Raw genomic sequence first — 17,617 nt, 5'->3', positions numbered from 1 at the left:
TTACATTTATATGTATACATTTTTTGCAAAATATTTATTTATGGATTCGTATATATTCGTATATAAAATGATATTTATGCATTAGTATATGTGTACTTTTTTAAAAATCCCGTTAACACCTACTCGACTTACGGAGTAGTTTTCCGGAATGCATCGCTGTCGTTAATCGAAGATCTAGTGTACATATACCCAGAATGAGACTAATTCAGTTCTATTTTAGTACTTTATTTGCAGTAAATTTGATTTGAAGTATTACGCGAACTAAAAAAATGTTAAAAAATAGTAATTTCTGCGTATTTATTTTTTTAATCGGATTCCCACAAAGATTTCTAAAATTATTTTTATTTGGAAAAATTTAAATTCACATACTTGGCTTATATGTAACGCTGAATTTCCTACGTCGGTTATACCCTTAAAAATACTTGGCAATAGACCTTGTAGTAAGTTAAAATCCTCATGTTGATTGTCCAAGATGCCCATCAAAATTTTAATTTCTTCCCGTAACGCGTTTAATCTATTTTTATCCTCTTCTAGTTGGTCCTTCATAGTACCAACTCGATTATACATCAGCTTTTTTATGTAAAATCGGCTTACAGGTGTATCTTTTTTCAACAACAATGCTGTTTTAAATGCTCCTAGACTGCAAGAAAATACAAAATCATTTATTATTTTAATACAAAATAATTATTTTAACTTACTTTTTTTCCATATTTGTTTTTTATTATTTTATTTTTTATGAAATGATGTGAAAAAGATGAAAGATGATTATCAATGTGTGATTCCAAACTTCAATTGAAAAGAAATAAAATTGTCAAAATTACAATATTTTTCAAAGCATACTATGATATAAATATTTAAAAAAATCGTTTTTAAAATTTATCACACGGTTACCCGGATAACTGCAACTAATATCAAAACTTTGAGACTTTTCTTTTTCTCTTAGTTTTATGTATTAATGTTGTATTTGAAATATATTCATCAATATCAAAATATATAAATCAAATGTACATATTTGTTTGACTAATAAATAAGCTATGTAAATCTTTTGTTTGAAATTATTTTTAGTATTTTTTAACATCAATAAAATCGTTAATATTTTCAAATAAAATTTCGTGGTGAGGCTTTTATTTAAAATTTTTAAAGGATGCTAAAAAACAAAATTTAGTTTCATAAAAATCTGTTAAGGCTCTATGGTTTCGAAGCATATGGAGGTAAAATGGTGGCTTTTACTTCTTGGAGGTAAAATGGTGGCTTGTATTCGCATATTTGGTGGAGGAAAATTTGCATTTGAACATTTGGAGGATTTCTTTTTCTATAAAACGCTATTCTGCTAAAATTTTAAAAACAATTTAATGAAAAATAAAAATAAATTACTTATTTAAATTAAAAATGCCAAGTTTTGATTAATATTAACAATATAACCAAGCTTCTTATTCATACATAAACCGAACTGAACCGCTATGTCGCCATTAATATTTAAGTATTACCAATTGGAAATGTATTTAACTTTTAAGCGCACATATGTTGTTTGGCAACATTTTGTTCAGCAAAATTGGCAAGCAAAAATGAGATCGTTTGTCAATTTTGTAATTAGTTTCCTTTCAAATCTCAAGAGCGAATTCAAAAAATTTGAGAATATAAGAAATAGTAAGTGTTTATATTAACCAGAGATATTAAAAAATAAAAAATTTAAACTCTTTTTTTGCAAATTCATGGACAAAATTGGTACATATGTGCGCTTAATGTTCCTAAAAATATGTATGCACTTAAAAGATTAAATAATATTATGACATTACAAAAAATCAAAACCAGTTGATCGAAAATCATATTCGCATAAAAAAAAAGATGGGTGAACTCACCTTAATATTAGACGAATGAGCTGTCAAATCTGTCAAATAAAAATTCGGTGTGACAAGCTTGTCTCAATTTTTTTCCTTTATTGGATATTATAGCATTTATAGTGATATAATGGAAAAATAAAAACTATTGTAAAAAATATTAATTGTTTAATATTTATTGAAGCGTGAAAAAAACGAAACAAAAACAATTTCAGTATTTCAATAAATTATTGGACAACAAAACCCCGTAATTGCTAAAGGGATAGGAAAATTCAATTGTTTTTGCAAAAAAGCAAAAACTATGTACATATTGTGATATTTTCGTTTATTCAGTTCTAGAATAGTTCAAGCTTGCAGTACTTTTGAAAATTCACGCTATATACACTGAAAATATAGATCGTTCGGAAATTACTGGCTGAAATAAAGTGCGTTTGGAAGTTTTAATCTGTAATAAAGAAATGTTAGGAATGTAGGGCAGACCTCTAGCTCAAATTTTGTCGTTACTTCATTAGAAAGGTTATTAAAGTAAGTTTTCTTTGAGTTTTTAAATCTTGTTAAAACTTCTTTGTTTTGCAGAGAATCGGGAGGCGAAAAATATTGGGATATAACGATCGAATGATTTTTAGAAGTTTCAGAATTTGTAGACTGTGTAAACAAAAATAATTTAGCTAAATTTTTTGCATACTGTTGTAGATGCATCTTGAAGGAGATTTATGATATTAAAACGAGCCCTCTATAGATCCCATAAGTTTACGTGTAAGTTCGTTAGCTGTGAACTGTCACTCTCTCCAAGGCCTGTGTTCCTGTCAGCCGTGGTTAATGCACCCAAGAAGATGGATGAACTAGAAAGATAGTCTTGTTGTATTTTTATCAAACTTTTTTGACAGAAATAAAAAAATAAAATAGTATGATTGTGTGAATAAATATTTCTCGTTATGTGCGCTGTGATCAGCTGTTTATTGTTGTTAGTAAAGTTTAGTAATTTAAAATTATTTTTTATAATTAATTAAAATATAAAATTTCTAAAAATTTATATTAAAAATGTCTCAAAAACAAATATTAGTTGACGACAATTAAACTAATTTAACTTTCAATTATTTATTTTTTCTTTGATTTAAATTATTTTTCCATTGATTTAAATTATCTATTTTAAATTATCTATTCTTCGCTCATTTTTCCTTTGCAAATAAATCACTCGCTTGGCATATATATGTATAGATATACTTCGATAAGAATAAAAAAAATTTAACTTGGCAGCATATTTAGTCAAATTAAGTTTGAAATATGGAAACAGAATTCCTCATCACATTTCATGGTTGTCAAATTTAATCGTTAAATTTTGCTTCATGTATAAAAGCTATCTCATGCTCCCTTATATATCCTCTGGAATCAGGTCTCTTTCACTTATTATTAAAATTATTATATTGATCCTTGATATTACAACAAATTATTTTTCTCTGGCAATTCTGAAACTAACTAATGTCTTCATTGACGTCTTTCATTGACAGCATTTTTTGAAACTTCAAAAAAAAAAATATTTTTGAAGTTTGGAAACAGAGCTTTGAGGTTATCTTAATTTAATTTTCAAATTAAAAATTCCAACAAGAGGTAAATAATCTTCAACTTTGACACGTGATTCTTGGAATGAAAGCAAAATGTTCGTCCACAATGTTCTCTAAGTCCAACACGACATTCATGTCTAAAAAAGCTGAATTGGAAAGTTTAAAAATCAGTTTGTTATACTGATCATATTAGAAATTTGAAACTGTAGGTAGAAACTGAAAATGCACACCGTGTTCTTGAAATTCATTCAATTAAAGAAGATGTTACACATGAAACATCAAATATAAAATCGATGTACGAGCATGAATTATCAGATGCACGCAAATTATTAGATGAAACAGCTAGGAAAAAAGCTAGATTGGAAATTGTTACAAAGAGGGATTATGGGAAGGAAATTGAAAAATTAACGGCAAAGCCGGTGTAAATGTATTGCAGTGCTTTTGTACCGTGATATAGTATGTACTGCTATTAATTTGTACGTAATTATTTACACATATTCCCATTTTTAGCTAAAGGAGAATTAGAAAAATTAATTTGTAAATTTTTCTCACAAAGATATGTGATCCTTTTTAATTAAATGAAAAGAAAAAAAACTATGAAGTCGCCAACGTATAATTTGCAAAATTTAATTTTTGATTACAACTTGGAGCATATTCACTTGTTTAAGTTGAATTAAATCAATCGTACTTAAGCCATGGCAAAATAATTTAATAACGTTCAGAATATTTCAACTTTAAGGAAATCTGTTGAAATAAAGCAAGCATATGAGACCGATTCCTTATACAGAGCATTTTTATTATTAGTTGATATGCACATGTACATACGTAGATATGTATTCGACTACTTTTTGAAATTTTAATTGAAAGCAGGAGGAAGTAAAAGTAAATTGCACCCATACAAAATGGAAAAAGCTTAAAAAATTTTAAAAAAGGTCCATTTAATGTTTATAACTTGATTTCCATGATAGCATTAAAAATTACTTTTAGAGCATGGAATTAAGAAACTCACCCTAAATATTTGGAATACATATATTTGGATACTTAGATTTGGAATTTGTCAAAATCGCACCTCCACAACAGTACAGTCATATATTAAAAGTTTAATTTTCGTTATTTTCGAACTCAAAATTTATACATATTATGTACAGTATACGATATTTTGTATTGAACCAAAGATATTATAATTACATGATAGTTCAACACGAATAAAAAAAAAATTTTATTTTGCTTTTAAAAATATACAATGTCAATCGTATTTACATATTAATATTTCCTTAGATTGAAGGTACCTTTAACTGTAAGTGCATATATTGCTATGTGTGCAAAGTATTGCATGCCTGAAATAAGTAAAAAACAGAAAAAATTTATTAATTTATGAAAAAAAAAAAATATAGCAAAATAAAAGATATTTCTAATAGTAGTGCTAGTATTGTGAAATGTATTTATCGGCATTGTATCGGACGATTTAAATACATTTCACAGTAAACTAGTGTTCATCGTATAATGAGAAATTTATTTTTGGGATTTCCCGATAAATTTTATGGGGTAATTTTTAATATACGATAGCACACGTTAGTGATGTTACAAGAAGTTTTTCAGTTTTTAAGTTAAAAAAATGAAAGTATTTCATTATTATTAACAAAATTGAGGACTATGAGTTAAGATAAGTTTAATTTTGTATTTTTAGGAACAGAATAGTCAGTAACAAATCTCAACTAAATATGATTACTGAAATAATGGAGGAGAATTTAGATATAGCAAGAAATGTTTGCTCAAAAACTTGTGCCGATAAATTTTGGATCAAAATTTCCAATGAATTAAATAAGTTTATATAGGTATCTATTTACTATAACTGGATATATCACCCTCCTTATAGGTATGGAACGATTTAAAATATAAAGTCAGAAAAAAAGTAAGCAAATAGAGGACCGAAGCAGCAGCAACTGGGGGTTGCCCTAAGAAGGACTTGAAATTGACAGGCACTGAAGAAGCTATTATGAAAATTATGAGATTAGATATACCCCAAAATTCAACTGGTCTGAGTTTTGCTTTAATGGGCAAGTTTATTTAAAAAAAAATTCATCAATCGATTTAATTTTATCAGTCGATTCAAATTTATAAATTTGTTTTATTTTTTTTTTTTGTAGAGGAAAACGAAAAAGAAAATTATGATACCAACATTACAACACAATTGGAGTATTTACATTATGATACCAAAATAAATGCAAGCCAAAATCAAAGAGAAAAATTAAATGCAACTTAAAATCAAACATAAGAATTAAGTAGCGAAATAGATATAACAGGCTCACAGGAAAAAGAGTATTATGAATTTTGCTAATACAACATCATAGTTGTGAAATTAATAAGTAATGTGCTTATTACACTAATAATTTCCATTAAGTTAAAAAGAACAAAAAGAGTTTTTTGGTAGTGTTCAAAACAACATAAAACTTATGAGACGCTTAATACAGAAAATAGAAAACTTCTTTCATTAAAAAAGAAATTCTTTCCTTAAAAAAGGAAGAAATAAAGTTGAAAAAGCAAGAGCTTGAGTTTTTGAAGAAACAAAAAGATATGAAGATAGAAAGTAAAAACTTCATCTCAAAATTAATATTTTAGAATTGAAGAAGGGAAAGAGCACATTACTGTTAAATACTGATGTAACGTAATTTAAGTAAAATTTTTTTATAAGTATTTTGTGTTTTAGTCTTGCTTTTTTAAAATAATTTGAAATGAGTTATAAGTTTTGTTTAAAATGAATGTTGTTTTTGTTTTTTTATCTAACTAATAATGTTAAATTTAATGAAAAATTTTTCGCTCTTCTTTCTTCATCTTCAGTATAATGAAAGTTTATTACTTCCTTAATATTTCTCTATGATATTCAAAATTTCTGCCACAATAACCCGAAAAGGTTAGCTGAGCTAATCCTAGGTTGATGTTATTGCTAACCCCTATCTGATAACTTTTACGAACCTTGGGCGAAAAATTTAAAAGCGGCTGCTAATTTTATTGTTTGACACAGCACTTTTTGTGTTTGTTCCTTGTTCATTTAACTATCAATTTTACTAATTAAATATCTAAATAAATCTTTTGATATTCTAAAATTTGTAATGCATCTAAAAAAACTATTTTGAACTATTTGTTATGTATGTATGTACGTATACCTACAGCCCAATATTCATCAATGGATTTTAAGACTCTCTAATCTGTCTTCGTGTGATCCATACTTCTCGATGTAATTCTTCTTTTTCGTCTTCAAAAACATAATTCGGCTGATACCATTGTACATTATTTTTATTTTATTTAAAACAAAACTTATATGTGGTCTCATACAGCCATTGCTTTTTCTTATGACTGTATGAGGTCATACAGAATCTGTCGAACAAAATAGTATACACATCAATAAATTTTATCGGTTTTATCGGTTATCGGTTCATAATACTTCGATAAAACGATAATGATACCGATCATATATCGGATTTTTTCATAATAAGGACCAATGTTTGAATACTTTGAAAAAAGTAACCAGCAGTAAAAATAAAGAGTAAATGCAATAATTTATTAAGAAAACATATAGAATATAAAATATGTAATCATATATTACAATTATAAACAACTTGCATTCAATGGTATTCAATGAAAAATCGTACAATTTTTAGATTTTTATTTATAACTCAAGAAATATAGTAAAGCAAACTTTGTATTCCCATTTTAAAGCTAATAAAATTCTCTTCTAATCAATCAATTTTCGTTTAATCATCATTTACTCATAACTCCTACCTTGTTGTAACTAACCTATCGGTTGTTTTACAACAAAAAAAGCCCAGTATTCTGACGTTCATAATGTGGGAAAAATTTCAGAAATGACATGTTTATCAGGCGAAAGTTTCCCGCAGAAATGCATTTCCCCATGCTACGGAAGCGTAAATAAACTATTTTTAGAAACATGTCGGTCTGTCTGTCTGCAGGTCAGTATTTCATATACAAGTAAAGAATTTACTTTGAGGGTGAGACAGTTTGGTCAATTTTTAGTATATGTCAAGTCTCGGGAACTATATATCTTTACTTTGGGGCGATTTTACATTTTTGTTCAAATAAAGAGAAATAATCAAATAATGAAATTTAATATTTGAATTCAGGGTGTCAAAACAATGAGTATATAAATTTTTTGGGAATATCAGGTCTCAGAAACTGAACTTTTACTAGGGAGCCGATTTTACATTTTTTATCATATCTACGAAACTAATTGACGGAATTTTATGCAATTTAATATTTGGGTTTTATTTGGTAACTGAAGCAATTAATGAACCTTTTAAAAAATTTGGATAGCACAAAGCGAAAAAACTACTAAAAGTCTAATTTACATTTTTCTAGGTATTTTAACTAAAAGCTTACTACCGTCCTTAAAATTTGAAAGAAGTTTTTAGAAAACATTTTCATAATCCTGTGCAACACTTTTGTTACACTAGACAACACATCTTACGGTCGGTTATGTGCTGATCACATCAGATTTTTTTTTTTTATATTTAAATAATCGCCTTCTTTTCAAATTATCTATTCAGAATATTAATTAGAATTTATTTTATATTTTCAAAAATTTTATTTCAAATACACACAAAAAAGAATTCGCTTTTTAATGAGTAGTGTGAAAATAAAGTAGATTCAAAAAATAAAAATTTTAGTGAAGAAACACGACTAATGTTGTACCTGCCAAGGGCTGTCGTTTGATTTTTTGGGTGGAGAGTAGAAATATTAAAAGGAGCCATTTTAAAAAAGAGTGGAGGCAGTTCCTATATTTCATAAAAAAACAATTTATTACCGTACGAATACAAAAAAAAAACCGGAAAAACAAAACAAAAAATTTAAATAAAAATTATAAATAAGTTAATAAATAAATTCGAATTAAAAAGTATCACAATAAAAACTTAAATTAATGGTTTTGACGTGAAACCCCCTATATGTTTCTACACTTTTTAAAGTTTAGGCTCTAGTTATAATTATCAGAAAATGCCTTAAAATATCAAAAGAAACTCACAAAAATGTTTATGACTTTTTTCTAATTATATGTTTACTGTCTTATTGATTTCCTTAGAAGTAGATGAAAATGGTGTTAAAATAGCGAATTTCAAATAAAAAAAGGTGTACTTCAAATTTTCTTATTGTAAGTTTAAATCGATCGACTCAATCGACTTCAATTAAAATGTCAAAATTGTAATTAAAATAAAATGTCAAAATTGTCTATTGAAAAAATTCTATACAAACATATTTCATCTGCTGACGTCGACGAATTTCCCTAAGTTTGGTTATTTGAAATTTTATCTGACTAATTGATTAACTACAAAAGATGGATGGCAGTTTTTGAATTAGCAAAAAAAGGTATATATACATAATATGGTTAGTCAAGGTTTTGTCAATAAATTTTTAAATAGCGCAAGAAAATTTTTTTTGGTATATCGAATTTATATTTTTTCACTGCAAAATTTTTTTAAGAATAATTATCAATATTGTTTTTGGGTCAGACTGAGGAAAAAAAATCGGAACCAAAATGCAAATGGAGTAGCCGAGGACACAAGTTTTCAAATCGGAGTCAAATGGATCCGATCAGAGCGGAACGACCGTCCTGAACCTGCTATTTAATTTGATTAAGTTAAAATGTGTGCATATTTGAATCAAATTTGAATTTTATATGTATTATTGTATTGTGAATAGTTGTGTAGCGCGCTACAAAACATTTCATTGTGTTGTGTTGTAGTAAAAAGTAAACACGGTTAGTTAAAGAGTAAAAAATTATTTAAAATTAGTTGGTACGGTACCTTCATTACGTTCGGTTGTTTAATAGTTTTGTTGTGGTTTTGTGAAATTATAAATAAATTTTTAAAATTGTAAAATATAATAAAAAATAAAACTATTAACAAATTTATTTTAAAACTTAAATCAATACATTTTTAAATTTGAATTTTTTATTTGTTAGTTTTTCTTCTGTTTTTTTCAATAAAAATCAGAAATTTAAAGTTCTTTCCAAAAAAAAAAAAAAGCAAAAAAATTTGATTTGTCTTTTAACATACAAATAAAAAAAATGGCAGCAAGAGGTAAAAAATCTTCAAGTTTGGCACGTGATTCTTGGAATGAAAGTGGCGGGACTACAACAGAAGGACGTCGTCCAAAAAGTCCACTAAGTCCAACACGACATTCACGTTTAGCTGAAAAAGCTGAATTGCAAAGTTTAAATGATCGTTTAGCTTGCTATATTGATCGTGTTAGAAATTTAGAAACTGAGAATGCACGTCTTATTATTGAAATTCAATCAATTAAAGAAAATGTTACACGTGAAACATCAAATGTAAAGTCAATGTACGAGCATGAATTATCAGATGCACGAAAATTATTAGATGAAACAGCTAAAGAGAAAGCTAGATTGGAGATTGATACAAAAAGATTATGGGAAGAAAATGATGAATTAAAAGCAAGGTAAGATTTTCATTTAAAATTCTAAAAATTTTTTGGCTACTCTACATACGTACATACATACTTGCATGTAAAGATAAAATTGAATGGATGTTGCTTGTTTGTGTACACATTTCATATTTATACATACATATGTAAGTATATAATAGTACATATTTGTAAAATATTGATAAATCTATGTAATAAATTAGAAATGGATTAAAAACTATTTGTGATCCAAAATTTAAGTGAAGTATGTACATATTTATATTTAAGTATGCATATGTATGTAAAAAGTATTATATATGTAAGTACATATATATAAATATAAGTTTTTATGTTTATATATGAGGCATAATAAATTTCCCTAAACTACCGTGACCGACCGTCTATTTTGCTATTTTACTCGCCAAGTAAGGTGAAACTGAGTAACTGTCATATATTTATATAATGTAATTTTCGAGTAAGAAGCATTTCATATCCAGTTTTTTTATCTAAGATTTAGGTATACAAAATTTATTCACTTTGTTTTTGAAGGTTAGACGTTCAGCAGATAATTTGAGGAACATTCAAAAATTCTATTGAAAAATTGAATAATCTTATTGGAAAAATTAAATATCCATTAGAAAGGCGGAGAATTCTGATTTGAAAGTGAATAAAAAGTGAGAAGAAAAAGCGAGATACACGATTAGGTTTTTAATTGTCATATTAAATTATTAGTTAATTAGTTATATTATGGTGCAACATAATGTAAATAAGGTAAAAAAAAATTAGGAATTAATATATTCCCATTTATTTATGATTTCATAACAATACATAGTTCTGTATTCTATCAAAACGTGTCTGACATATGGTAATTTAGAGTAGATTTAGAGTATAGGGTATATAAAATATAATATACATTGAGTTAAGTATTGGTATTGTAGAATTATGATTTGAAATTGGACATATGCATAAATATGTAAACATATGTTTATGTGCATATTTGATGTTGTTTGAATCCGAATTTTATATCGAAATATTCAAGATTTTAATAATAAGGAATTAGAAATGAAGAGATAAGTGATTCCACATTTAATATATCCAATATTAATCATTTATGCTCATTTAATAATTTCCTAAGTAACTTTAATGTGTTTATTACACATTTTTTGTGTTCGTCACACATTCATGTGTATGAACGGAAGGTATCCATTCTATATGGACTTTGCTTCTGCTTTGCCCGAAATCAAATCACATTTGGGTACTTTTATACATACGAAATTATAATAATTAAGTTGTACATTTGTACTAAAAATGAAAATTTTATTTTATGTTAATTAAAAGTTCATATTACCAAAATATACATGTGCGACGTGCCTGTGCGTAATATATATAATATATGTACATGTTTATATATATATAGTGTATTGTATAATATGTTTGCGGAACACGTTATAGAAGTTTGACCTCGATTTCACAGAAAAATGTATTTTTAATTTTTTGTATACAAAAATTATGTAGGTATAAAATTTTTTTTTGTTATAGATTTTTCTTGTTTTGTATAAAATCTAAATATCACAAGAAATATTTATCATAAGAAGTATTTAGGTATTAAAGAAATATTCATATAACATGTATGTTAGCCTGCGTATTTTATGACATCATTATATATTATTACCATATGTATTTATTGTAGGTATTACAATTCTGTGTATCCATTTGCATACAATATTAATAGTATACGTGTAAAAAAACGCATTTATTAACACGTTCGCGGACGCGAATGCTATAGCATTCATTTTCATAGTGATGCATAATGACGTGAATGCTATAGCATTCAAATTTTAAAGCCAATTTTTATTAATTTAATGTTATACAAGCTTATGGTTTTGTAATTTATACATTTCAAAATAATGACCAACTGATTCATTAGGTATTTTCATATTATTTTATTTTTTGTCCATATATATACATGGAGAAAAAAACAATTGTGTAATTTAAAAAATAATTGCCTGTATATTTTTGCAGCTACTTTAAATTTTTAGCGTCCGCGAACGTGTTAATTTTAATAAAAACGGGGAAAAATATTTTAAATCGGCATTAAGACGACCTAATTCTAATGAGTATCATAAAAAAAGGTTTAAGTGATCCAGAACATATAAATATAATCGAGAAAACAATTCTAAATTTAGTTTGCTTATGCTCGCAATTGTGTCTATAATACAACACATTTTTAAATTTGACTTAACTAAGAAATAGAATGACTGAATTCATTTTAAACATAAATTTTTGGAATCTGAATTTTAAATAGCAATTCGAAGTGCAACATCCGATAATACCTGAAAAGTTTGTTACTTAAGTTTCGGTTGACAAACAAAATTGAAATATAAAGAAAAATCGTTGATTAATTCAATTAGATATGGTCAAAAATGTCCCCCTTCCTGCCCTGTGAGAACAATAAAGCAAAATTTATTCTCTTTTGATCTTTCTTCATATAGAAATTAATTATCTTCTCTTCCCAATAATACTATTATATTTCAACTATACGTGTGTACTTTATATATTATTAAAAATATATTTTTGAATATTAATTAATAAGAAAAAAATAATGTTTCTACTTAAATAGTTCTAAATGAATTGTTGCTTGGATACAAATCCTCAAATGCAAAAATTTCAAGCAAGATTTGTTGCGACAAATCACAAATTACTCAAAAAAATCTTCTTTCTATATTATTTACTCCACTTCCTCTCACATTTTATTTTCCCGCCGGCCTAATTTTAGAGAATTTTGACCTTCGGTATACGTGTTTGTTTTTTGCTATAAAATTAAATTTAAAAGCACTTTTATTAATTACGTCAATCTGTTTTTTTGGATTTAGAATAAAGAAATATTTATAAAACATCGGTATAAACTGATTGAATTATACCCTGCACCTTTTGTTGTTGTACAGTAATTACTCAAACCTGTGAAACCATTCTGTAGAAACTTCACGAATATGTTTGACCTATAATTGGACACACAACTGCCAAGTTTCATGAATCAGTTTTTATTATTTAAAAAATTAGCTTCTGGAGTTATATGGCAGGTACCCGAACCTGTCAAGTAATTCCACAAAAACTTCAGAAATATATCTGACCTATAATTGGACACATGACTGCCAAGTTTCATGAATCTGACTTTATAATTTTGCCGAATATAAAAAATTTGCTTTTGGAGTTGTATGGCAGCCGCCCGAACCGGTGCAGCTATCCCTTTAAAATTTTTAGAGCATATGTAGAATATAATTGGACACATGTATACAAAATTTTATATAGATATCTTCATTAGTTTTTGAAATATTTAAAATAAACTCTTTGAGTTGTATGGCAGCTACCCGAACCCGTTGTCCGAATTAGTCCAATTACAATAGGGTTCGTCCTTGGCACAAAAGAAACAAATTGTGAAATTTGGTGTCGATTGCATTATTCGTTTTTGAGTTATTGTGCGATCGGACGGACATGTCTAAATTAACGCAGAATTTTAAGCTGAGCAAGAATATATATATATATATGTCCATACCGCAGATGACTCCTTCAAGTAGTGCAGGGTATAAAAATTGGAATTGAAAATAAGAAGTTTTCAAAATTTAGTTTCTGTTTTGTTATTTTTCCTCCCTCTTTATCTGATACGTCAATTATTTGAATTTGGAAAACATTGAAACCCGCAAATTTTACATAATACAATAAATTATGAACGCGAAATAGGAAAAATGATTGTTTAGATTACTGAAAATAAAAAAAATAAAAAATTATAACTTAAGACATTAATTATAATTTAGTACTCTTTTATATAGTGTAAGTAATATGAAGTTTATTAAAGCCATATGAAAAAAAAATCTGATATGGTCAGCACATAACCGACCGCAATGTATATTGTCTAGATTAGTAAAAGTATTCCAGAAGATTATGAAAATGCGTTTTAAATACTTCTTTACAATTTTAAGGGCACTTAAAAGCTTTTAATTCACGTACCTAGAAAAAAGTGAATTTCATTTTCTACCGTCCGAATTATATGAAAAGTTCGTCAGTAACTTCTGGTAATAACCAGAATTCAAAATATGAAATTTCAAGAAATTCTATCAATTCGTTCCGTAGATATGTTAAAATAAATGTAAAATCGCCCCCAGATCATTTTCCAAAAAAATTAAAGATTCATTGTTTTACCACCTCGAATTTAAATATTAAATTTCAATGAAATCGCTTGATTATTTCTCTTTATTTACGCAAAAATGTATATATGACCCTTACTAAACGGCCATTGCTGATACCTGATTTCTTACAACGGTCAAATGAAGCTTATATATCCCAAGAGTTGATCAATCCGTGGCATAGTCGAAATAAACTTACATATAAAATTTCATGAAAATCGGTTCAGTCGAACTTGAGATACACGCGTCGAAATCGACGAGATCGACAGGTTGCTAAAAATAGTTTAATTACACTTCCCTACCATGGAGAAGTGCTTTCCCACAGAAAATTCAATATGCAAAATTTGTTGCCATCACATGACCTACCTCACTGTATACAATGCGCTCGGTAAAAAGATGCTATTATATTCGTTCATAATTAAATATTATTTGATCGATTTAAATTGAACTTAAATTGCAGAAATACTGTTCTTTTTAGAAAGAACTTCGCTTTTACGATTTCATTTCAAAATTCAGCCCATTAACACTAAACTTATCCCGCCAAAATATTTCAATGTTTTCTTTTTGTTTTTTCTTTACTTTTGTTTTGCTTCACTTTTTACTTTTCACATTGAAAATTGAAAAAATGACGTAATTATTGACTTTTTTCAGTTTGGTTTTTTTGTATTTTCTTGATTTTGGTTGCGTTGCGTGTTACCAAACCACTTATTTTAATGTTACATGTTTTTATGTTATATTTGCTATTTTTTTTGTTTTCATGTGTAATTTTAATAAATCACACACATTTCTTCAATGTTGTGTGTAATCAAAATTAGATCATCAAAGTAAAGCTTTTTATAATATAAAAAGTAATCAGAATTCATATGAATAGAGGAATACCAAAAAAAAAAAAAGAATTAAAAATAATATTTAAGTATATTTGCTGCTTTTTTCTAAATACAGCCTGTTGAAGAAAAAAGGTACCACGTTTGTTTTGCATATAAATAAATGATTATAACTTCAGAACCACATGACATAGAGTTACCATCGGAGTATTTGTTTCCTTACAGACAATTTAGGGCCCCTCCCCCCTCACTAAAAAATATTTTGCTGGAAGTTGCTCAAAGAATTGTCCCCAACATAATTTTCCACCTTATGTAATACACCCTGTATAAAAGGCAAAAACCACTAATACATAAATATGTGCACGTTATTTATCGTATATTAAAGTGTCATTGTACTATAAATATGTATGGCTAAATATGTTTATTTATGTACATCCATACATATATATATAATACTAAGAAAAATGTCCATGTGTGGTGTATGAAATGAAAATTTATGTCATTATGCTATTTATGTTTAACACTAAACACTTTTGATTGTTAGTAAAGTTTAAGGTTAGAATTATTGATTTTTTATTTTTTTGTTTTTTGCTTTTTTCGATGTTGTTTTTTTTTAATAATCATAATGAAATGAGGTATAAAATTGTAAGGTAGTAGAAATAAAAATATATATTAATTACAAGAAAAACTACAGAGTCAAAGACATGTTAAATTGTTAGGAGTTTCTAATGGTAAATTTTAAACTTTTAGGAACGGTAATAATAACTGGCTAATGAAAACTCTTGTTAAAATACTCGAGACCTTATTACAACAATAATTCGGTTAACACAATACTGATTTTTCAACAACTGAACAACTAAATTACTTTAGAGTACCTGTAGAAAAGCTTTTACAGATTTTGCAGTTTAGATTTATCAAACGTGTTTTATATTAAGATCTATTAACAAGAATACCCACGCCATACATAATTCAGAACTTATAATTTTATAAGCTGAATTTTAGTATTAATCAAATTCAGTTTTTTATTTAAGTTGAAAATAGATTTGGGACGATTTTCCGCTGCGAAATTTCAAAATTCCTATAGATTACAGATAAATATTTGAATAAGTGACTGTCCAAAATCAATCGAAATTAACGCCTCGAATTTAACCATCGGCGCTAAAATATCCAAAACTCTTATTTTACCGCAGGCGGTTTTTTTTATACATCATCTGTTTCCATGTACGTTTGACATTGTACGGAAAATACGGAAAATGTTGAACAATTGATTTAGCCGTTCCACTGTTGTTCTAGGTTATCAAACGGAAGTCGTCCGCCATTGCCGTTTCCCGCCTTGGTTTTATTTTTACAAAGTAATTATTCTAAATTTTTGAGAAAATTTAATTTTCCCTATGTTAAAAAATGTAAATGTATGTACGTTTTTACATTACAATCTACCTGCTACATATATATGTATGTTAAATAAATATTAATGTTAAGCGTTTTTTATTTTGTTAACCATAAGATATAAATTTAATTTATACATACATAGGTATTATGTATTCGTAAATGCGATAATAAAAAATAAATAAAATTTTCAAGGAAAATAACTAAAATAACGAAAATATAAAAAAAAAACTATAATATTAGTGACATCATCGATATCTTTTTATATTTATGATGTTTTTTATTCAGTGTGTATACCTGTCTACTAAAAAATTATTACTTAATAGTAAAACTCACAAACGTATACGTATTTTAGGTAAATATATATGTATATATTTATGATTTTATGTATATATGTACATATATATATATATATATATATAATGATATAATTATAATAATCATGTTTTATATTTATAGACTTATGATGTTACCATTTAGGTATTAAAATGTTTAGGTCACAGCGCCTAAATTAGATTTTAATATATACAGGGTGATTCAGTAATCAAAGACATCGTTTAGGGCATCTGCAAGTAATAGTAAATTTTTTTTTAAGAATTAGGTGCCAAATTTTAATGGTTTCCAAAGATTTAAAGGAATTTTCTCGAAATTTCTGTTTACTTAGGTTGTTTTCCTTATAACTAACCTTCGTAGTGAGATAAAAATTCCAAACAAACAGTTTCTGAAAGGATGGTAAAAGGACTTGAAAGTAACATAATACCTGATTTTGTATTTGGATGTACTTTCAAAAAACCTTAAAATTCTTTCTCTTTTATTGATGTAACGGTTCCTAAAAATGTCAACTGCTAATTGGGAATTTATGGCACTTTAAATTGACAAAAAACAAAAATGTTAATAATTTTTGCAGTTTCTACATTTTATTAATGCCATTAAACCTTGAAATAGAAATGATTTTTGTTTGCTATATTTCTTTTACCATAATAGATTTTTTAACACTTAATAGTTTAAATTAAAACTTCCCCAGCTGAGAAAAATTCTGTAAAAAAAATTTCGGAACTGAAATTCTGATCCGTTTAGATTTGGCACCTAGTTCTTAACGAAAAATTTACTCAATTTTGATGCGTTTAAGGAATGGTATGTATATGTTATGTCACTAATTACTGAATAACCCTGTATAGGTAAACATATCAATACACTTAAATTATATGCTTAATATTCACAGGCATATTTGTAGCATATATTAATAATTTTTTAAATAATTTTTATTAAAATATTCCAAAACGCAGAAAAGAAAAAATGAGTTTTATCATAATTTGTTTTTCTTGGATATTTTTTTTTTTTATAATGAAGAAATACTACACAGCTTGGTAACAAAATAAAAATATTACGTGCTC

General features: G+C 26.8%; 1 protein-coding gene across 3 annotated transcripts in view; it reads left to right on the top strand.

Annotated features, from left to right (window-relative positions):
• The first annotated feature begins 9,213 nt into the window (after positions 1 to 9,213).
• LOC129613792 (lamin-C-like) overlaps positions 9,214 to 17,617 on the top strand; it is a 33,662-nt gene continuing 25,258 nt past the window's right edge. For all 3 annotated transcript variants that reach the window (XR_008697340.1, XM_055528035.1, XM_055528033.1), the window contains exon 1: positions 9,214 to 9,868. Coding sequence is in view for 2 of the 3 variants with exons in the window: in XM_055528035.1 (XP_055384010.1) it covers positions 9,477 to 9,868 (392 nt within the window). In the remaining variant the exon portion in view is untranslated. The remainder of the gene's footprint in view (positions 9,869 to 17,617) is intronic.

Source organism: Condylostylus longicornis, unplaced genomic scaffold (assembly GCF_029603195.1).
Source record: "Condylostylus longicornis isolate FDR11 unplaced genomic scaffold, ASM2960319v2 ptg000091l, whole genome shotgun sequence".
Classification (NCBI taxonomy): Eukaryota; Metazoa; Arthropoda; class Insecta; order Diptera; family Dolichopodidae; genus Condylostylus; species Condylostylus longicornis.
Note: the sequence above shows the minus strand (reverse complement) of the source record. Positions and strands in the feature narration are given on the sequence as shown.